This window comes from Perna viridis, chromosome 10 (genome assembly GCF_037379345.1).
Source record: "Perna viridis isolate PV_CMFRI_1.1 ecotype Kerala chromosome 10, ASM3737934v1, whole genome shotgun sequence".
NCBI lineage: Eukaryota > Metazoa > Mollusca > Bivalvia > Mytilida > Mytilidae > Perna > Perna viridis.
In genome coordinates this window covers 25,907,395-25,931,552 of record NC_142454.1, presented here as the reverse complement: position 1 = coordinate 25,931,552, position 24,158 = coordinate 25,907,395, and the positions used below count along the sequence as shown (strand labels likewise).

The following is a 24,158-nucleotide window of genomic DNA, read 5'->3' as shown; positions in this document are numbered from 1 at the left end:
TCTTAACCGTCCGAATGTGATAAATTCGTTCAATAGCACAAGGAAAGACCAACTTGTTAACATGTAGTGAGTGTGTCAGATATACAAATGTACTGTAGCTGAAATGGATCATTGCCAAAGTAAGGGCTGAAAACATAAAGCTAAAATTAAGCGGTTTTTTTAATTTAAAAAATATATGTAAGGACTTGAAAGGAAATAAATCCTGTTTTTAAATTGGTACACTGAAACTTTTAAGTGTCAGTCCCTGTAAGATTCATGCAGTAGGTGAAACATGGTATGAAAAAAAAAACACCCATCATTTTGATAGTGTAATTTGGCTATATACACCATCAGAATCAAGTAAAAACAGACAAGATTTTCCATATCGTGCTGGACCATGGAGTTACAATGTCATTGAAATGCACTGCAAAATGAACATTTCAATGACAGATTACTCTGTCGAAAACCTCATTTTTATGATTCTATTGACAAATCCACCGATGCAAAGATGAAATAATGATCTTTTCAAACAGGGAAAGCATCCTTGAGTGATATTTCATTGTCATTTCAATGGGTTGTTGACATGCATGTTTCTGATTGTTCCAATTTTGCCTGACTCTTACAACTACTTGCACTTAGTCGTAAGTGTGATAATGACCGTAAATTATGACGTCATAATGCTATTTTTGGTTGTGACGTCATTACTTACGATCAACTTTACACTTTACGCCATCTTCGATTTCTCATTCAAAGGAAAATATTTGATCAAACTGTGATTCCCTTAGATGTCCTTTAATATTTTTCGGGCGCGCACTCCAGTTTTAAAATCTTTTATTTGATCTGACTTTATTTTCTATTTAAATAAAAAAATGCATATTATTATATTGTGCAATTTAATGTTTTTTTTACATACAACTGTATCTATACATGATGTAACTAATAAACGAAGGGCATGCATACTTTTACATGTATTTCCATGATGCAAAAAAATAATTTATAGCTAGCCTGTAGCAAAACAAAATATAATTATTCTTTTTTCAAAAGATTACTTTGTTTGTAAAATTATCCACCACAAGTAGAAAAAAAGCTTTTAAGCTCGAGTTAAGATATTAACCTTTTCCCATTAAATGCCAAAGGTTTTAGATGTTCATGACAAATTGACTTTTGATGGCCCTTCCTTATCCTGTTCATTAGTCATTCCATTGGAGAAAAGGAAAACCTAGTAACAGCAATGAAACCCAATACGCTCAAACATCATTCACAAATGACAATAAAAAGTATCGTACGTTAATAAGCACTAGCCTGTAGTCATGTTTTCATTTTATATATGTAGCAAGCTGCCTATGATTGTCGCTGAAAAAAAAAACTGAACGTACAGGACTCGTTTCTTTTATTTGAGCAGCATGAAAAAGGCTTAGGTATCGTAGTTTTTAATTACTGCTCGTGACACAAAAAAAAACTATTTTTCTAGAAATCAAAAGGTCCAAAAGTCCTTAATGGCATGAGGATAATTATTTCAATTCTATTAGAAGTATATATTTTTTCTCACTCACGGATATTCTCGTCTGTTTTTAAAAAATAAGTAGGCACATGACCTCAGTGACAACATTGCTTATGACAAGGAGTGGGAAAATATACATTCAAGACGGAGAATGATCGATTGCAATTGTCTCAGCAATATTAGCCATTGTCCATTCTAATCAAGTGTAAATCCCTATTTTGAATTCTATTACCATGATAGGACATCGGCCAGTTTACCGTGATTGTGTCCTTGCGCCGGAAAAATAGATCGATCATGGAACGTAGACGAACAGATAAATCGGGATAAAATTAATTGGAAGTCTGAAAAAAAGGAGATATTCATCTGAGTTCTCACTCATTACTTTAAGGGAAAGTCAGATATCTTTATAGGTATAAATGTATTTTTGTGAGCAGACCAACGTCAAGTTAATATAAACAGACGCATTTTTTATAAGCAGTTTTCATTGTGTTAGAACTCAAGGGAATCGAAAATCATTTTTATACGACAGTTTTGTTGGCATTGGATATAATGAAGAGAATTTAGGCTTCGGTTTCTCAATTTACGACAAATAAAATACAGCGTGTTTTTTATGATGGCGAATGATAATGCCTTGGCTGTTTGTATTGCTTAATATTTTATTGGTCTAGTCATAAAAATATATTTACAATTACATTATATCAAAGGGATGGCTAAATATACATCATTGTGGTGTTATTATAATAACAACTAGGCAAACAAGTGCTCTCAAAATATTCCAACAGTAGATACTCCGTAAAATCTACCTAAACAACTTTCTAAATATCAGAAAAAAAATAAAAAAATAAAAACATATGAACTTACTACAGCACTACAAGCTTTTAATTAATGCATATATTACTAATTGTTGTTATTTTTAGTAACACATGTTAAACATTTAATTTTTTTATGAAAGCCATAATTTAGTCAAAAGTAAGCCACACTGCGCACATTTCTATGCGAGTAACCAGACTGAGTCAGGCTCTTAAATTAATGAAAAACTATATTTTTGAAAATATATTAACTGAAACAAGAAATTGAGTCACATGGTATTCGTAAACGGAAAACTGTTAGTTTATCGAACTATATAATTAAATATGAGGGAATTACTTTCCTAAGATAGAAATCGTCGTCGTGTGGATATTTCCCTGCGTGTATTTTATCTGAAAATGGCAAACGGCACAAAAAAGAATGCCTTTGTACACTGAGACCAGTTTAAACCAAATTTCCTTGGACTTTGGAATTTATATTGTTTAGACTGAAGGGTTTACCCAGGCCTAGAGTATATTTTAACTAACACTGAGGATCTTTACAAGATTTCTGTCTTGGTTTGGACAGGGTTTGATTTATACAGGTGGTCTCACTGTACCATCCTAGAGTGTGTGAACGATTGCTTTAAATGTCTATCCGATATATATTTACATTTGATTGGAAATCAAATCAAGCTGGTTTTCTGAAATGTAATCAAAGATTTCGTTTAATCAAATTGATTGATTAATTTAATTTTCCACAACATGGTATTTCATCGATTTAATTTTTCCTGTCATTCAAATCAAATATATTTTAGTAGCAGTCTTTATAAAAAAAAATCAGACAGGCGGTAATTCATGCACATCAAAAACTACCAAATTTACATTCATTTCTAATTGAGCAACAGTTACAGACCACAGAACCACTCTTAGTTGTCGTTTGGTTTTTGCACTTTGGAGATATTAAAAATTATAGTGTATGAAATTGGCATTTTGCAAGAATTACTTGTATCGTTCATGATTTGTTTTTTTTTGGTTGATCAAAGTGAGGAAGAATGTATGATTTACTCAAAAATACAGGTCTAACTACAAAAGAACAAAATTACGTACAACTCTAGCATATGCAGACCGAAAAAGCATCATTTGTTTGATGGATTTTCCTACACCATGAATAATCTCCATCATAGGCCGTGTCTGAATTTTATATAGACTTGTACATAATACTCAGTTTATTTCAATGAATACAGCAACTAATTCTTAAAAACTGAGCCAATGAGTAATCAAGGGAACAAAGACTCCAACGGAAATCAGTATAATAATGTAATCCAGGGACAAAGACCAGAAAAGGAAAACAGACACACACAACAAAGAACACAAAATAACCAAAATAATACCTACAAAGTAACAAACGTAAATGAGCAACTCGCACTCGACTAAAAAACTGGGTGTATGGATCAGGTGCACCGATAGGGTAAGCATAAATATATACAGTAGATTATCATTGAAATATACAGTTGAAACTGTCTAAAACGAACCCTTTTTTCGGTTAAGAGAAGTGTTCGGTTTGCCAAGGTTCAAAATACATTTAAATATAAATTAATATAAAGGGACTTTTAAAAATGTAGACAAGTATTCGGGTTGTTCAGGGTTCGTTTAAGACAGGCTTCGCTGAATTAAAATGCATAAAATAATCATTTTAACTGTTAAATTGATATTTATACAAATAAAAATGGGTGTATCTTGTCAGTTTTAATTTGCTAGTCAAAATCCTTTCTACTGCTCTGGATTTTCAAAAGTAAAATTCACCCAAATTATTCATCATCGCGGTAATCATATTGAAACATGTCAATGAAATTAAGATGCGGTAAATTTGAATCCTTTTACGCAAAATGACTGAAATACACTGAGATATCTCTTTTCAGTACGTTTACAAATTCTAGGAGTTTCTATTCTTCATATATCATTAACTATTATGCACGTGACACACACGATTTCCTTGATTTCACTGATATTCTTAATTTCATTGATTTGAAAGATACGTTCGAACCTGTCAAATCCGATACGGATCGAGACCAGAAAACTACGCTGGATTAGACAGCTCGTATCGGTACATGAATTGAACAGAAGGAAAATTTAAATTTACGGACAAACAGTATCAATAGTATATGAAATTCTGGAGCCCAGCTGTTTCACATGTTGACGTACATGTAACGTATATTATAGCAGTGTCGTCGGTACTCATAGGTATCGTCGGTACATATGTAACACATTACAGAATCATTTATGTTTACTACATATGTTCTAGTTCTTTTAAACGAAATTTCAGTTCGTTTGTCGATATGTGCATTGTACATATAACCAATCTGATTAAAATACGCGATCTGACATGTTCCAAGTCAAGCCAACTCTTTTGTGGAGATTGGCGTAATCAAAAATTTAATTTTGATTAGGCTGTTACTAGTGTACATGTAACATATTGTATTACAGAAGACAGTCGATTGAAACTGGTGCCTTTTTATTCACATTAAAGTATATCATTAGCACCTTCATGGCAAAACTTTGAAAGAGTTTATGTTAAACCGGATGGTATAGGAATTGTAAATGATAAGCTGGTATTAACACCTACACTTTAAGATCCGATTCCAAACTCTTGATGTATGAACTTGGAAAATACTTTCAATTCCATGCGACCTAATGAAATCATTTATCATCTAAAGACCAGAATATATACAGTGGAAGCATGATTAATAACGTAATTAATAGAGGCTTGATTCATCTGAGCTGAACGGCAAACATTGTTTTTCCATTTCTTTATTGAAATTCAGTGTAATAGATTGGGCCATTTTAATTAAGTAAAATATGCCGTTATTGAGAATTCGAATGTTTCAAAATATTGTCACTTGCTAATGGTATAGTTTGCGATTTATCATTTATATCAGAAACATTGTGAACAGCGTGGATACATCTGATAAAGGTCGTAGTTTGCAAAGAGACTTTCAGGCTCCATTTAATGGAAACGAATCATAAAAAGTTTGCATTTAGCTACACCTTTAATAATTCATAAAGCAATATTTATTAATATAATTGTTTTCCATTTTTATTTCAAATTCGATTAATATAACTTGAATAGTACATGAAGTTAATGTAAACGAAACACATGAAGAAATACACTAGCTTGTTTTACATTAACCGATACGAACTGACTTTCATTAATTCTATTTCCGGTTCGTCTGGTGCATCCGTCAGGTACGAACCAATATGAGATTCAACTGAAACGATCCGCATAATAAAAGGAATTCGGTATATTTTTTTCAGGAAAACACACTTTCGTGCACCAGTAGACAAGTAGAATGTCACCAAATATACACTTGTAATATTTTTTTACAATGCACGATACGTGAACATGTAACTTGCGTGAGTTTGTTATGCATACTATCGCAAAATCTGTCAAACCTGACTCTAAAATATAAAAAACGGCCCGAATTCGTTAAAAATCTGTATTTTTCAATTTAATTTGGAATGTTAATAGTTTGGTTACGATATATCTATTAATTCATTTTCAGCAAATAAGAATATGAGTTACTTATACAGTATCAAATGCAAGTTGAATTTTTTTTTTTTTCCAAATCAATGAAAAATTTATACTTTGAAACAAGTAAACTATACATGTAGCAACCTTTCGTTGTAATGGTTCTGTGGTTACTCAGCTGTCCATCATTCTGAAGACAGAATTTTTCATACCGTTGGTATAATGCAATTTTGAAACAAATACTTATACGATTTCTTTCATTTATTTATAGGTACTGGAAAGGGTTCGTTGTGGACCCTTCTCAATCTTATTACTACCGTTGGTTATTCGTTATTTCCATTGCCGTCCTTTACAACATCATTTTCGTCATCGCTCGAGCAACATTTTCAGAGATGCAAACCGAATACGTCGCTCTATGGTTTACCTTGGATTATCTTAGCGATTTATTGTACATACTTGATATGGTTGTCTCATCTAGAACAGGTAAATATTGTTACCATGGCAATAGATGATTAGCTTGTTTTCTATGGCAAATTAAGGTCTTTAATGAAACTTAGTCACGATTTCTTGTGTAAAATATGGATTTACTCATTTTCTCCGGAAAAAGGACATTTTATAGGAAATAATTTGAGAAAGAACATTGTCAATCTCCAAGAAACCACTGACACAAATAACAAATTGGAACAACGGAGGAATGCGTAATGTGTATATATCAGAGCGCAAAAACAAATTTTGTAACTATGCATGTCAGTTGTTACAGTAGCTATACATTCATCTCCCACTCAAGTCAACCAAATTAAGAACGACTACTCGTGCAAACAATTTAATTCTCATCTCCAAAGTAAAACAACCAAATGACAAACTGAAGACTGGCTAGCTGGTTTGTAAATGTTTCTGAATTTGAAATAAATTTGAATCTGTCCTGTCATATTCATTGTATACGATGTTCATGTAAAATTGGAGAAAGTCTGTCAGGATAAATACATGCATGTATGTATTATAACATGTATTATATGCATGTATCCTTTTTTACAACACTGTCTTCAATTTGCCAATTGTCCCAATCTCCTTCGCAGAGGGTATACATATTATTTCGCTACTTTTAACTTTTACGTATCTGCCACACTCAGTGCAGAATCCAACACCTTTACCCAAATTACTACAGTATACTGGGAACAGCTTCGCGGATTTGTAATGAATAGTACCCGAGCTATGTGAATGTGAAAAGATAAATTGTGCACAAGCAGTACTGTACTTAAAATCCAAAATCTTGAAATAGGAAGCCGAAACCAGCGCCGAGAATTTCAAATTCGTAAGTTCTGTTACAGTAAATGCTATATTGAATAACATTCGGACATATCGAAAGGTGAAATCTGAAAGGACGACCATTTAATACTGAAAGGAAGGCTTGGAAGATTTCTTTGGATCAAAATATTTGTTTTCACCATGAAAACGGTTATTTCCTTTTATTATTATTATTATTATTATACATTTTTCAATTCAAATTATCTATTTATGTGTCGGATCGGAGTGATTTTGAAGGATCAAAATATTTTCTTCTCGTCTTCAAGAAAAAAAAATTACTTTAAAGTTCCATCCCATTCAAAACCAACAGGTCTCTCCCTTAGATAATCTTAACTCATTAGCACCAGAAACCATGTACACATGACAACGCATACTTAGAACGTTAATATAACGCCAACACATACGCATAAACCGCGTTGTATTTTAATTCCTTCCGGCAGTGGTAGAAAAAACGGCTGTTTTAGGCAAGGACGCAGAAGAAAAAATTATTAAATGTGTATAACCGTTTTCCCTGAAAACTATTTGACCTACTAACATCATCGTCATAAATATGTCCAATGAATGCTTTAAGGAGGGTTTACATCATCATTCCACTTATAGCTCAGACTTTATATGTTATCGTTAACCGCCTTACTCTGTCGATAGCTCGTAAAATATTATTCTTTTTGAAATCTAACCCATTATTAAATGGTTTCGAAGGAATGGCTTTGCACTGAAGTGGGATGAAAAAGCCTTAAACAAGCTACGTGAATCATAATAGATAGTGCCTGTAGTTATGAATATATGTAGTTTTGAAACAATCCTAACCATATTTTGATCATTAAGATATGAACAGATTTTTTTTTCCGAGGAACAATTTAAAGCAATGAAAGCAAATTTAAAACATTTATATGAACTTGGAATTTTCTAGTTTACTAGATGTAAGATATTACAATTAAATTAACAATGTATTCATTATAAAATTGGAATCGATCCATAATGGTCATTTGATACCCAAAATATATGACTTGATTATATAATTAAAAAATAATTCGGGGAATTAGCTATATATAGTTTGCTAGGAACAGAACTTAAAATAAATACGTAAATTTTTTCATTTTTTTTTTCAGTTTGTTTGTTTCAACCATTCAATCATACATGACGCAAAATGCTTGTAGGAGACATTGCTAATTTTGGCAACAGTTTTTGTTTGTCGTTTACAAACCGGAAAGCAAAAGTCCTGAAAAATTACACCTACACATTTAACTATTTGTAGTACATGCTTTTAAGAATTGGAACAAACAGGTCGAATCAAAGTAAAGCAATGACACCCATATTACATGTACCTGGTAAAAAAAAGGTTCAAAATTGAGATAGATCAAAAACCGCTTAGTGCAAAATACTTTAACATGTGCGAATCTGTTAAATTCTGTGTCCCTCTTACAAGACATACATTTGTATTGAGTTTAATACTGAGCATTTCACAATGTACATGTATGTAACTAGTAAATGTTATTAGAAAGAGTAATCAAGGGAACCAAGGTTCTACCGGTAATCAAAATAATGTAATCCAGGGACAAAGACAGACATACACAACAAAGAACATAAAGTAACTAAAATATTACATACAAAGTAATAAAAGTAAATAAGCAATTCGGACTCCACTGGGAGAATGGAACAGGTGTACCGGTAGAGTAAGCGGTCTCTGCTTTCTAGAAACCCCCGCCGAGTTGTTCATAAAAAATCAAGTCTGGGGTAGTCGAAAGAGTTTAGATAGTCAGAGAGTTTAGATACAATGTTCTTGTAGAGGCTGATCCAGGGAGGGAGGTTCTGTGGCATGGAAGGATTCATGTAGGGAAGTTCTGATCCAGCAATTCATTAAAATGGAGGTCCAGGCTCTCATTTGCTCATGCGTTTTGCCATAATCTTGCCTTTTAGGGATTTAATTTTCCAGCAAAGGGGTGTTGAAACACACAGGTAAAAGACAAATTATGCCAGATTTTATGAGGTTTTAGAGTATTTTAGTGTCACATTATACCACCAGGGAATGACGGGTTTTCAAAATATATACATACAGAGTATAATATACATTTATGTCAATGTATGTACATGTACCATAATAGGTACCTACAGATAAGCATTTTAGAAACCCGTCCATATTTGCATACTTGCTTTTTTACCATACGGCTGTGATTAGTCCGCTTCTCTTGATAAAAATTGATGTATATTCTTTATTTTCTAGGATATTTGGAAGAAGGTTTGTTAGTACGTGACTTTTCCAAACTCCGTATGAATTACTTCCGTTCAACGAATTTCAAAATTGATCTTGTAAGCATACTGCCAACTGACATTTTTTACATACTGACCGGAATTAACGTGCCAGAGCTCCGCTTTAATAGAATATTCAAAATGAACCGACTTCTGGAGTTCTTTGACCGAACTGCTACACGTACCAGCTTTACAAACATGGTGCGGATTCTTAATCTTGTCCTGTATATATTAATCATTATTCATTGGAATGCATGTATATACTTTGCCATGAGCAATGCAATAGGTACTGGAACTGACGGCTGGGTATATCCAAACACCACAAACCCTGAGTTTGGAAGACTAACTCGAAAATATATTTATAGCTTTTATTGGTCAACTTTAACTTTGACAACTATTGGGGAAACTCCTTTACCAGAAAGAGATGTTGAGTTTCTGTTTGTGGTAGTCGATTTCCTTATTGGTGTGCTCATTTTTGCTACAATTGTCGGTAACGTTGGCAGTATGATAACGAACATGAATGCTGCAAGAGCTGAGTTTCAATCTAAAATGGATGGTGTAAAACAATATATGGAGTTTCGGAAAGTTACAAAGGAATTAGAGCAGCGCGTTATCAAATGGTTTGACTATTTATGGACTAATAAGAAATCTCTAAATGAAGAGGAAGTACTGATGTCACTTCCGGATAAACTAAAAGCGGAAATCGCAATTCATGTGCATTTGGACACACTAAAACGGGTAGCTTTGTTTCAGGATTGCGAACCCGGGCTTTTAGTAGAATTAGTGCTGAAATTAAAACTACAAGTTTTCAGTCCTGGGGATTATATATGTCGGAAAGGTGATATAGGTAAAGAAATGTATATCGTCAAACGTGGACAGCTAGGTGTTGTGTCTGATGATGGCAAACAAATATTTGCAACATTAAGGGAAGGCAGTGTGTTCGGTGAAATCAGCATTTTAAATATAGCAGGGAACAAAAATGGCAACCGTCGCACAGCAAACATACGTAGTATTGGCTACAGTGATCTGTTTTGTCTATCCAAAAATGACTTGTGGGAGGTGCTGATGCAATATCCTGATGCAAAACAAATCCTCATTGACAAAGGAAAGAAAATTCTTCGAAAAGACAATCTCTTGGATGAAGAACTCATGCAAAAGATGGAAGCTCAACAAGAAACAACAGAGCAGAAATTACAACGCATAGACGGCAGTTTAGATAATCTTCAGACTAGATTTGCTCGTCTTCTTGCCGATTTTAATACCACACAACAGAGGTTAAAGCAACGAATAACAAAAATAGAGAAAATCCTCTCCAAAGATCCCGATACTCTTTCAAATGGTTCCGGTTTTGATAGTTAAGTAGCAGTCTTTATAAAATTCAGGCAGGAGGTGATTCATGCATGTCAAAAACCCACCAAACTCATTTTTATTTCTTGTTCAGAAACCGTTATTATATCACATAACCAGTCTTAGTTTTTCATTTGAGGATTGCGCTTTTGAGATCAAATTTATATGAAATTAGCAATTTGCAAGAGTTATTGTTCTTGATTTGGTTTGATTCGGTTGATTTTAGTGGGAAGTTAAAGTGTAGTTTTCTAAAATGTACAGATCTAAATACAGAAAGGACTATTGTCACATAGCATATGTAGACAAAAAAATGTATCGTCTGATCCATGGGTTTTTCTACACCATGAATCACTTTACCATGGGCAGTATCTGAATTTTATATGGACTGGTAGTCAATGAGTTAAAAAATATTCATAAAGTTGTTCACAGTACAAGTTTTTGTAAGAATCAGATAGAGCTTAGAAGATCTGAAACATGCATATCAAAAACTGCATGTTACAAATCTCACATGACTTTTTTTTTTTTTGGTTTCTTTGAAATAATTTTTATTACATGTGCATGTACATGAACATCAATGTAAAAAATAGAAATTTACAGACATGCCAGAAAGTTTTTTTTTTTTTAAATTAATCTCTGTGTGTGATTGGTCACTTTTATTGGACAATGAAATTTTACTGAGAAGGTACCGTTAATCGTGGGTACCAATTTTCCCACGATTTGGGTTTAAGTAAAAAATATCAGTTGGTTGATTCTAGAATTCGTTGATTTGACAGCTCTTTCATTCAAACGAATGAGAAATTTCTTTTTCGTTTAGAACCAAATTTCGTGGTTTATCAAACCCAAGAAAACAACGAAAATTTGTATCCCGAGAACAATGGTACTTTCACAGGAACTCGTTTTACTTGAAATTAATATATGATAGATATGTTCTAAATGATCAAGTAGTAAAAAAAACAGTTTAAGTGGCAGGTACTAATGCTGTCTACAGTATATGTATGTTTCGTCCATTGCCTGATTCTTACAAAGTCCGGTACTGAAGGCTATATTTAGCACGTTCTGTATAATATTCTCCTTTACGTTAAAGATCTCCATTGTTATTCAGTACATGGTTATAAGGGTAAAAAATGAAATTGAAGCCTTACAAATATACTAAATACGGTAACTAGTATGTTTTATGTCGTGCTCAGTTGAGTTATCCGATTCTAATATCTAAACAAGAACATCGTTAGTGTCACATACTCTGACAATATCCGTATATTACACTTGTATGGAAATCTGTTCCTTTGGGTGGATCCAGAGAACGTAAAAAGGGTTCAGACTAAATTCGCTTATTTTTGCAAAAAAAAAAATGCATGAAATTAAATACCTCGGAAACGCCAACCCTAGATCAGCAACTGATAACTAATGTTGCCATAGTTTACAAACGCATGTGCTGTACATGTATGTCAACATGTACTGATATTTCACCAAACGTCTGAATACCTTGATTGTACATTATTAGATCATTTTAACACGGCATTGAAATACAAGACACACGGTGCGTGAATGTTTTACTCAGTACCTTTTTGTCAATGACTATTTACCAACTCGTGTGTTTAAAAGACAAGTACAAATTTGTATGCACAAGACACTACTATGTATGCTCATTGGTTTAATCTTAACACACTGATGTTGAAATGTTATTGCGTTGATGCACAATTCAATAAGGCATTTTTACTATATATACCTCGCGTGTTTTTTTGTTTTTTTTTAGTTTAGTCAAGTATTAAATACAATTGCATTTTAGATGAAAGCATATAGCTATGAAAAGGTTTACATGAGTGTACTGCATACCTATAACTTTACATTTATCTTTAACATGAGTGCACTGTACTTAATGTGTAAAGCTTTCGCTGGACTCTTCTTGCCCGCTTATTAGAATGCATACAAAATTTTAACGGCTATCATTATGTATAGTATAAAATCACAGCCACCACATCCTACTCCTGATAGTTTGCAAACAACAGTTTTTGGATTGATGTCGTATAAACGGCACTTTGGTAGAATCCATTTGAGAGGTCATTTGTATATACATGTAGTTTTAAGAAGAAAACGTTACTATTTTACTTGAGTCCAACGGCCTTGTTCCATGGAAAATGTATGACACGGTATAATAATTAGGTATTACATGTACTTTACGTGTAATTGGAGCAATTGTTCTTTGTATATGGCTTTTTATTAATTTTCTTTGTGATTACGATATTCTTACAATGTCAACTGTTCTGTAACTACTTTCAATATAACTGAATTTTTTGGAGATGACATAGCTTCAAATTACTCATAACTGAGTAATGTTGTTCATTTTTATAGCCCGAGTAGACACGGTGAAGGCAGCATAGGAAACTCACTCAAATTCGAATCAGTCCTGAATACAATTTTTTAATATTTTTACTACAGGTCTATATAGATTTTCTCTAAACGTACCCATCCCTGCCAAAAAAAAAATAGCCAGTATCGGGCTGGCGGGCAGGCTACCACATCTAAGTTTAGTGAAGGCAAGAAAATTATTCCGAGTGAAAATGGCCTTTGGTATTGTGGGTGGCAACAATGATAAATGCATTTATTGCGACAGTATCACTCTTCTTCGGTTAGAAATGTATTTAAGAAAATCATTTAAAAAAATACAAATCTGCAACTACAGTTGTTACATGTAGGGATCGAATCGTTCTCTGAGTTGCGTCATAACTGCTGACATTGTAAGAATGTTGTCATGTATACTTTTTATATGGTATTAGCTCTCTATTGTGTATGTATACATAATTATCTATAATCTCTTGTTTCACTTTTTTCTGTCAGGAGAGATCCGAAAATAAGGAAGTGTATAGAAATTAAGTACACAAGTTGAAAAAAAAGTTGAATCAATACAAAGGAACTTTATCGTGAAAATTGACCTTTTAGTGGCTTTTTGCTTAAGAATATAAATAAGTTAAATTACATCATTTTCATACCATGTACAATATGTAAACAATCATTTCTACCTACTACACTGTGCATGTTACCAGATGTTCGATATAGAAGCATATAAATCGAATTTCTGTAACAGTTTTTACCAATTTACGTCATACATTGTAAATCAAGCTGAGTTCTGTTTTCTGAAGTGTGTTTACCGATATCGTGTTTTCTTTTTCTTTTTTTTTTCAAAATTTGATAAAGTATCGAATGGAAATTTGAACATTAAGTAGACGTGCTGTTTGAGGCCTCTAGATTGATCTAGCTTAAAGAATGTGCTTTTGCTGCATCAGTAGTAACAAGAGAAAACGACTATTACAATTTCACATCATACATATAGTAAACAGAGTATAACATATTTTAGTGTCCTCTATTTAAACATCAGCCTTTCCAGATATCTCAGACCATGCTCATACGGCCTGTATTAAAAAAAAAGAAAAGGGTCTATTATATAATACATGTACATGTACATGCATGTGATAACCGGTTACGTGTACATGTATTTGAACTAGCTCTGAAAACTGTGATTCAGAACAAATTTTCAATTTGAGGACACGAAGATAGGCTTGCCGCCCAGTATGGCATGAAGATTGCTGCGCTTTCTTGTATTTTATCTAAAATAATGTTTGGGTCATGAAAACAATGGCATTTCCATCATAAATTTGGTTAATAAATGAATCAATAGAAATCCATAAATAATGTAAAATTCCGTCTTGTGTTATAAAAATGACTTAAGAACCTTCATTATTATAAACTATTTGAACTGGTTGGTAATGGACTATCTACGTTACCGGACATATCCTAGCCTATAACTTCATGATTATATTCGGAAATAACCATCTTAATACGGACTAAATGAGCTCGGCAAAGTAATGATAAACTAAGGTATCATTCCAAGACAGAGAATATAGTATCTGGATAGTATAATATTGTCTGAAAGGACAGTTTGATTTATTAACCTACACGGCTATCATAAATTGACAATGTCGATTTTCACATTTTGGTCGTATATTGATACTATATAAGCTTAGAATTAAATGTGTTTTGATTTTTTCTATCACGAAGATCACAAGTCTGGAAGGCATAGAATCTATAGAATTTTACGGATACAGCACGAACAATGTCATACTGTATAATAAGTGCAGGTTTCTGTAAGAATCAGGCAAAATGGGAAAAATCAGAAAACCTCCATCTGTATAATTTCATTCAAGGATTGATTCTTTATTTGTATCATTGGATTTGCTCAGAAATTAGTCAATATAATGTTAGGAAAAATTGTTTTTTTTTACAGAGTTATCTGCCCTAGAAATTTCCCATGAAATTATAACTCAGTTTACCAAAGTGGTATGGACAATTTTGAGACTGACATTTAAGAACCGATGAATACCAGACTATGATATTATCAATGATATAAAGTGGGAAAACATTATGCTGTCGAATCTTATACGTCCAATTTGGCCATTACTTTCACATCCCTATAATATTGAATATGGTCTGGGCTAAAGTTTGAAATAAGAACTCAAGAGGTTAAATTATTGTCTGGTAATTAAGAAGCTTTCCCGAAACGGAACTAACTATTCAATACGTTCTTGTATGTATAGATTGTTGACATATAGCCATGGTCATAATTTACACGCAGAATATATGCAATTTACCTGTCTTAGTTGTATGCACGAACAACCACTCTGTGATAAGTTTTATATTTCAAAACCATACAAAGTTAACTGAGTCTGTTTTGTTTTAAGAAATAATCTCAATTATTCAAAGTTTTCAATTGTGAACGAACTCGCGAATTCTCTTGACCTGTTACTTGTATAATGGTCGTGATGTTGGCATCAACATTTATAGAACAATGATGAATTATTTCACTTTTTTTTCGTTCAACCACGTCACCATCGCTCACGACTATAAAAGTGTTTTTCAAAATGTGTTTTATCACCTCTTACGTCATAATGACGTGTAACACAAGTCACAAGAGACACTAAGTGTAAATTACGTTCAGACAGTTACCGATATACTTTTTGTACGTGTTAATCAATAATCAAATCATTTATTTTTTCAAACATACATGTTTGTGTATAAATTTTGTAACATAATCAGACTGGACTAAGCCGGACATTCCACATACATGCACGGAACGTCAAACTCTTTTTTGCCTGACATCAATAAGAAAACATACAAAGAAAGGTTGTAACATGTGTCTAATTCTATTTGTTTAATCTGTGACATGTCGTATGATTAAATTCACAATCAAGTACAATGTACATGAATTGTATGACCATGCCCAAAAACTGTTCTTCGTATCGAAAGTCCGCGCTTCAGCCGGACAAATTGTAATACCGTTCAAGCCATGATTTTTACATGTATATTGTGTTTTAATGTTGATGACTAAGAAAGTTAGATTAATATGTATGTTAGAATATAATCACCAATATTGTTACATGATCAATTGTTTTGTTAATCTGTAAATAAACATAGAAACAATGTACATTAGCCTTTTTCTACGCATGTTTGTAAAGGACGTACTCTAATATATGTACCCATGGTGAAACTGCGATAGAAACTACTCGAACATTTCCGCTAAAACAAAAACAGAAAACAAAACAAATACAAACAAAAAACAAAAAACAAAAAACAAAACAACCTCGGATGCAGAAAGGAGAATTTCTTCTTGAATTATTTGCCGGAGTTGTTGTGATATGCAGATTAAAGTAGTTTTATACACCAGGTTGTGCCAAAAAATAGATATCACTACAAATAAAGAAAAGTAACAATTTCACGACATTTTATGCGAAGAGAGGAACTAAATTACATACAAGTATTCTTTCTTAATGTATTTTTGCCAAAAAAAAAAAAAGAATTACCATCTAATGTTGACCTAGTATTAATAACATTGTTGCATTTTTCATTTTTTTTACATTAGGTGTGCACTATTTTGTTAGAGTGCATAATGTAAATGTTGCTGTTTTGAGTTGTTTTTTTTTAAACAGAGACGCATTGTGTCGATATGGTGAAATGTAACGAGTGTACCATAATATAACCTTAATACTTTCATAAATCACAGAACGGTCTTTAACAAGTGTGAACACATTAAGATCTGAAAGATCCCGGCTACAAAGTAATAAAAACCTTGATAATAGAGAGATGACAATTCAACAAAATCTTACAACAATCAACACAAAGACATATTTATAACCAAAATTTCCTGACTGTGGACAGACGCATGATATTTGTGGTGGTGATATAGTAGTTTTATAATGACTTAACCACCCCCCCTTTTAATATAAGGTCAAAATAAACTGAAACGACAAACAACACAACATAAAATTCACTCAATAATACATCCAATTCTCGCTATATCCCAATATACAACATAATTATTATTATGATAGACAAAATGAGATATCCACTTACAGTACGCTCTCAGTTACTGAAGGCCACCTAAGAACATATTAAAGAATGACAATACTATTTCTTAAATATAATTTCTTATTGTGATTGGATAAACTTTTTTGTTTATTATCTCATAGACAAAATTTTGTAACGACTATTAAACTTTTTTAATGATTAACTCGTTGAACTTTGGTACTTAATTTAAATTATAAGGAATGACTGTTATATATTTTCGGTCTATTTGAAATAATCTCAAATGAAAAGTGATTTATTCAACGGGTCATAGTTTTCCTTTCCTCGTTTGTATACCCCGGACTTGACTTTTTATGAGCAACTCGACGGGTGTTTCTAGAAAAGCAGAGGACGCTTACCCTACCGGTGCACCTGGTCCATGCTTTCAGTTTTTAGTGGAGTCCGAGTTGCTCATTTACTTTTGTTACTTTGTATGTATGATTTTAGTTACTTTATGTTCTTTGTTGTGTATGTCTGTTTTCCATGTCTGGTCTTTGTCCCTGGATTACATTCTTTTGATTACCGCTATAACTTTGGTTCCCTTGATTACTCAATGCCCGTGGTGCACACTTTACAATTACCAGCTACGCAGGTTATTTAGTGTGCACCACATGATTGAGGTTATTTCTTCATAACCGAAAAAAAAATATAAAGTCATTCCTTAAATGATAAAAATGTCCGATCAGCGCCGGGCTGTGGCGTTATTCATAAACGTCTCATTATAAAATTCTATAATAATGCATGGCAATTACAAAATATATATAATAATAATAAAAAAAAAGTGCGAAACAAATATTTAATAGATATTGTCAATACAGCTGTTTCTCTGGTTGTCTTGCATACGTGTACCATGACCTCCAATTCTTAATCTGAAAATGAAGGAAAAAAGGATACAATATGAGGGTGAAATAAATCAAAGCCGGAAAAAAAACGAAAAAACTTACAAATAGCAAAATTTATAAATGGATTAAAAATATAAGCAGTAAAACGAGAAGCACGAGCCTCTGAATATTTGAATACTTGAGTACCATTCTTCCGAAAACCGTTAAGTTAAGCGTTTCTTCAGAACAAAACGAACAAATACATGCAGTTTAAAGATACAAAATAAAACCATCAAAGTCATTAGATTCAATTAACAACAAATAAAGTGTAGTTTTAAATAGTATATGTACCTATATGATATATATATCTAACATCCATGACCGCTGACCTCACAAAAAAGTTCTCTTGTACTGTCGATTTCATGATGTAGGCGCAAGAGTTCTCTTCCTGGAACAAACAAAAAGAGAAGCCATAATAAACAAGTCTTGGGATTTTTGCATAATTAAAAAAACAATAACTCAAGTCTTGCATATATATACATTTTGCTATGAAGCAACAGGAACGTAGTTCTCACCAATGTATTCTTTGAGACTTGCAATTTTCGCTCTAATCTTTGCCAGCACCAATTGTTTCATGACGGCAGCTTCTGATTGTGGGTATGTTTTTGTATCCTGAATCCATGCTGATTTGAAGCTTTCGAATTCCCCGTTGAGGTTTTTCAAGGCAGCCACATCACCTTCAACATCTTTGAGAAGAGCATTGGTTTCTTTGTTTACTTCAATGAGATTAAGCTCGAGCACAGTGTTTCTGCTCCGGTAACCTTTAAAAAATAATTAGGCCTTTAATTTGTTATGAAATTTATTATTAATATAACCAAGAAACTAAGACAATGTGTTTAAGAACTAACATGAACTAGAATTTATTAATAATGTTAATATTTAGTTTGTTATCAATTATTATGGTTCCTCAAATAAAGTAATAAGTTATTATAGTTTCGGAAAAAAAAACTGCTTAAAGTGACCAATTAATGAACTTTTTATTAGCACGAAATCGATATTTTTGCATACGATGTCAAGCTAATTACCTTCAATGAGTGGTAACAAATTTTCTACAACGTTTCCTTGGTGCATACTTTTGTTTCCTAGGAAAATCAGACCTACAAAAAATATTTAGATTCTGTACAGTGTACGAAAATTAAAATTAAAATAGATATTCTCTCATAGGAAACAACCGTAAAGGAAACGAAAAGAACGAAGAAACCGCAAAGAGAAACCTTACTCAGCTGACGACATTTTTATACATATACCGTCACCTCAAAATTGTAAGAAAAATCTTTACAATTATTTTGTAACAATGCATTGTCTATTAACTGTATGCTGTATAGTAACAAGGGCACAAAGGTCAATATTACATTCAATGTATACATGCGCGGAAGATGATATCCATGTTTACTGCATGTATAGTCCAGACTTTATATTTATTAAAGAACCCCGTACAGGTCCGGGTGTCAAAAAAATGGGCCTGCAGCAGCGCTAAGCTTGTCGTAAAAGGCGACTAAATAGTGCTCAGAAACCTAGCCGGGGGGGTAGACGCTCTGCCAACAGAGCAACTGGGATGTGTGCCCCCCTCCCCCGGTGGTGGAATAAGGGAACCCCTGGCGTGTTATATGCTGGGGTTGTCAGGCTATAATACGGAAAACCTGACCGCAAACCATAGTGGTGCACCGTGTTGGGAAAGTAGCCACATTCCGCGCACGTTAAAGAACCCTGCTGTGGTATTCGATAGGAGTAGGAACCTTTGCGCTCCGCCACAGGAGGCCAAATTGCCCGACCTTACCAATTCCTCCCTTTTGTCTTGTGACAATCAAATTTGTTGACCCTATCATCCTTGTGTCCCATCCCATTTTTCATTTCATGTTCATTTTATCATCCATTTCATGTTCATCGTCTGAATATAGCTGAAATATTGCTGCTAGGACGTTAAACCCCAACAATCAATCAATCCTATTTATTAAAGGGCAGCATTTATCACAGTTCATTTCGATTCACTTTAATTTACGAATAAGACATATACAAGTTGAATGTAAATGTACTCATTTATTTATTCATTTGTATTAAAGCTAGTGAAGAGTTGTCGAACTTACGTTTACGATAAACTTCATTTATTTTGTTTCTCTCTTTTTGAACGAAGAACACAAAAAAGCAGAGGCTGATTAAAAACATATCCAGAAATCCAATCTGAAAAAAAGGTACATTGGATTAATAAGAGTATAAGTCATTACGTCAACAGTACATTTGTACATGTAGTGTGAGAAAACGTTTGCCGGTGAAAAAAATAAGCAATGAAATATTTTTGTTATTATTTGTACCTTAGATATGTACTGTGGATGTCATTTGGCTCTCAACACAATAACTTATCTTATTTACGCATTGCAGAAGCCATGCTAGTGCATCTAGCCTTTTTTACTACACTAGTACTATAAGTGATGATCAATAAACAACACATTCACTGAAAAAAAAACCATAAAAAAAACACCATAATTTCCACTTTATGTCGTTGAATTTTTAATTTAACTTACTTCATATCCTATATGGTTCCTAATAACATTTATCATTGTAGTTGTTTCGTTGTGAAGCCCTGGACTGTAAAAAATAATGTTCAATGAACGCATTTTATTTAAAATCTACTGAATTGCTGTCAGTGGTGAAAAAATCAACCGATACATGTAATTACTGGAACATCACAGAATGTCCACAAAAGCCCAGACAACCTAGATTATTAACTGTGAAATATATAGAAACATCTTTAACTACACTTTACCAACATTTTGTTTGCAGGAATAGTGACTGCGAGAGTTCATGCTCTAGTCTTGACAAAAGGCTATACATACATGTACTTGTTTTGAAAAGAATATCAATACAAGTCGCTCTCTGTTTGTCCGTTTGATTGCACCATTATAAAATGTAAAACAGACTTTGGAATGAGGAATTTAATTAAAAACTAAACTACATGCACATGTGGGGAAAAATTCAACTAATGATCTGTTTTTGTAAGTGCATGAACAGAAAGGCAACAGATGAAGAATGCTAAATATGATCAACTTCACACGAATAGTTAAAACAGAACGATCTGGAACGGAAACTTACCAAAAATAATTCCCGTTGATAACAGCTGTGAACGAAAGGACAAATAAAAGGGTCAACAACCCATGCATGTGCATTATCTCTCTCTTATTATGGAACACCGCTACTTCTTCGCCATTGCTTTGAACTTCCCGAAATCCTTTGCCGTCGTCGTTGACATCGGCGACGTCACATATGATTTAAGAACAGACGTCCCTATTAAATATCACAGGGGCAGAACAATACAGTAAATATGTGTACAGACAGACAATTAGAATGTGCTCTGTAGAATATTTTATTGACCCGTAATCATAGTGAAACGGCGTAGAAAGTAATGTAAACGACGGCCGCAAATACAAATACTACGTCACACACCAAACAAAAAAGACCGAAAGTGTCCAAAATGTGAAAAGTGCACGACTGCAGTTTTTCTTGAGCATCTGTCCAAGTTAATTACTAGTAATCCTTCTATCAAGGTCAGGGTCGCTCACAGGTAATGTATGTTCATTCAAAAGTACAAATTTCATTGTTTATAGAATTCATCAGTATAGAATTTAACGGATGTTCTATTATTCCGATAATTCTATAGATGCGCTACTTCGACATTTTGTTCCAGAAATATTAAAACTACATATCTGTCATGGTTGCCTACAAAAATAACAGACGGGGGTTGTTCGTTATTCAAAACGGCTGGTTGGCGCCAGTACATACGCATTGCTTTACTATAAAACAAAACCGAAACAAAACAAAAAGCAACGAAATACAATTTCTTATCTTCTTATTTTTTTTTGTTCCGTTATTATTCATTTTGTGGTATAGAAATTTTCGTTTTGTATCGTATCGTTTGCAGTCTCTGTTTTGCTGTTAAATCATAATCATACACGTAAAATGATTCACGTAGGGTATCCATTGACCTCTTTTGTTTGTAATCTATTCGATTGCAGTTTTCTTCCAATCACGAATATTTTCAACTATATATACATGTATATGTAGTATGCCATGATTGGCTAGGTATCATAAGGTTTTTTGTTTATAGAACTACATGTACTTCTGAATGGCCAACAGCATGCATGCATGCAATAATCATTTTGGAACGCGTCCAAGAATTTGCTTATCTTAATGCCCACTTTCTTCTTAATTTGAAATTTCTGTTAAAGTTTGACGTAAATTATGAAAAAAATGACAGGAAATATAACTCCAAAATCCATTTATCATAAAGTAAAGTCACGTATACATTAAATACTTTCTTTGTCGGTAACCTTAATGGACCAAATTCTATTTTGGAAATAAGGCTCTAACCATTCTCTTAAAGAAAGGAAGGTCTGCTCGGAGTTTTATTACTATTATTACTTAATGGTTGAAGTCTAAAATAAAAAAACAATAGTTTTTACGAAGCCATGGACAGATAAAAATTACGATCCAATATTTTACAATTTTCAAACTCCGGCTGCTGCTGAAACAAAAATGCTCTAAAAATATCCCAGCCCAACCCCTACTCCACCAGCAAAGATAAAAAAAATGGTTCGTGCATTATCGGAGTAAACATAGTTAAAGCTAATCTAGCACCCAGAATACATGAAATGTTGGGTGGTCGATTGGTGTTTTGTTTTTTGTTTGAGGGAAAGCAAATTTAGCACCCGTGTGGGGTTAGTCGCGAAATGTCTTAATGAATAATAAAGAAGACCAAGAAGGGCAAGCTTGGGGTCCTCTCAGGCAGAGATTCAATCCCCAAAAAACACTGAGAATCCCCCAAAACGGACGGACGTACTGCATGTATAACATTTTATGCCCGTCATTTAAATATTCCGGTGCCAAAGTGGCATTTATGTATTTTGATGGATGATTGCCAAAGCGGAAAAATACATACTCATTACATGAAGCACATGATAAAAACAAATCCTTTTTCGATTGACATTCCCACCCCTATCAGCGTACATGTTACGCGTACAACACGTCAAGTTTCCTTGATAATATGGTATTTTCATATTGGCGTACATGGAGTTGTAAGTCCAAGGCAGGTCATATTTCCCTGAAGAAACACAGAAGGCCACTATGAAGAGGTGAGGACCTGTAACTAAACCAGTTTGAAAATCACTACTTAATGATACTTATTTTAATTAATTACATGTATATGTTTTACATCCAATGTTTATTATCAGAGGTAGACGTAGAAAATAATATCAGTGATAAGACCTATACTGCTACCACACTCTCCAAAGAAGAGATTGTGGAAAACCATAAATCTGTGCTATCCTCTTTTGGTCTCTCTACCAAGGACGATGATTGTGATTTACCGTCTGTGTACTGGATTTCTTAATTCCACAAGAATCCATACAAACAACGTTTCATAGCTGGATCTGCAAAATGTACCACCAAACCTCTTTCAAAACTTTAAACTTCTACACTCACAACTGTCAAAGAGGGTCTGCAGTCCTTCCACAACACTTGTTACTCCCATAGTGGTATTAATTCGATGTGGATCCTGAAAAATTCGAAAGATCTTTTGGAGACAATTAGTTCAAAACTATTATCTGAATGTAATAGCATTAAAACCTATGATTTTTCAACACTGTATACTTCTATTCCCTATACTCAGTTAAAATCCCGACCTAAAAACATTATACATCGTTGTTTTTCCAAAAAAGATGGTACACCTAGATACAAATACAAGTTCTTGGTAGAGATTCCTCACACTTTTTAGGAAATAATTCCAAATCATCTTCCAAATATACAGAGGAAGATGTTTACAAAATGCTGGAATTTTTAATCGACAACATATTTGTCCAGTGTGGTGGACGTGTTTTTCAACAAACGGTCGGCATTCCAATGTGAACAATTTGTGCTCCTTTACTTGCTGACCTATTCCTTCGTTCTTATGGGGCTGACTTTATAGCTGATCTGATCAGAAAGAAAGAATATCGTTTGGCTAGATCCTCCAATTTCAGTTTCCGCCATATAGATGACGTATTATCTTTAAGCAACCTAATTTCGGGGATTTGATACATCGCATCTACCCAAAAGAACTTGAGATAAAGGATACTATAGACACTGTGATGTCAGACTCATATCTTGACCTACACTTAGAAATCGATGGTAAAGGAAAACTATTGACCAAACTTTACGACAAA

At 33.4% G+C, this 24,158-nt stretch overlaps 2 protein-coding genes across 4 annotated transcripts in view; one reads left to right on the top strand and one right to left on the bottom strand.

Annotated features, from left to right (window-relative positions):
- Nucleotides 1-16,324, top strand: part of LOC148605150 (cyclic nucleotide-gated channel alpha-3-like) — a 67,663-nt gene extending 51,339 nt beyond the window's left edge. For all 3 annotated transcript variants that reach the window (XM_088548904.1, XM_088548903.1, XM_088548902.1), the window contains exons 4-5: nucleotides 6,066-6,277; nucleotides 9,321-16,324. In XM_088548904.1, the coding sequence (XP_088405030.1) occupies nucleotides 6,066-6,277; nucleotides 9,321-10,705 (1,597 nt within the window). In that variant the 3' untranslated portion in view covers nucleotides 10,706-16,324. The remainder of the gene's footprint in view (nucleotides 1-6,065; nucleotides 6,278-9,320) is intronic.
- A 1,942-nt stretch (nucleotides 16,325-18,266) lies between these two features.
- On the bottom strand, nucleotides 18,267-21,177 carry LOC148605149 (uncharacterized). The gene is made up of 6 exons (XM_088550768.1): nucleotides 21,055-21,177; nucleotides 20,487-20,550; nucleotides 20,052-20,145; nucleotides 18,993-19,064; nucleotides 18,483-18,728; nucleotides 18,267-18,355 (listed from the first exon to the last, which is right to left on the bottom strand). The coding sequence occupies exons 1-6, from the start codon at nucleotides 21,126-21,128 to the stop codon at nucleotides 18,276-18,278; spliced, it is 630 nt and encodes a 209-aa protein (XP_088406894.1). The 5' UTR covers nucleotides 21,129-21,177; the 3' UTR covers nucleotides 18,267-18,275.
- Nucleotides 21,178-24,158: the final 2,981 nt, after the last annotated feature.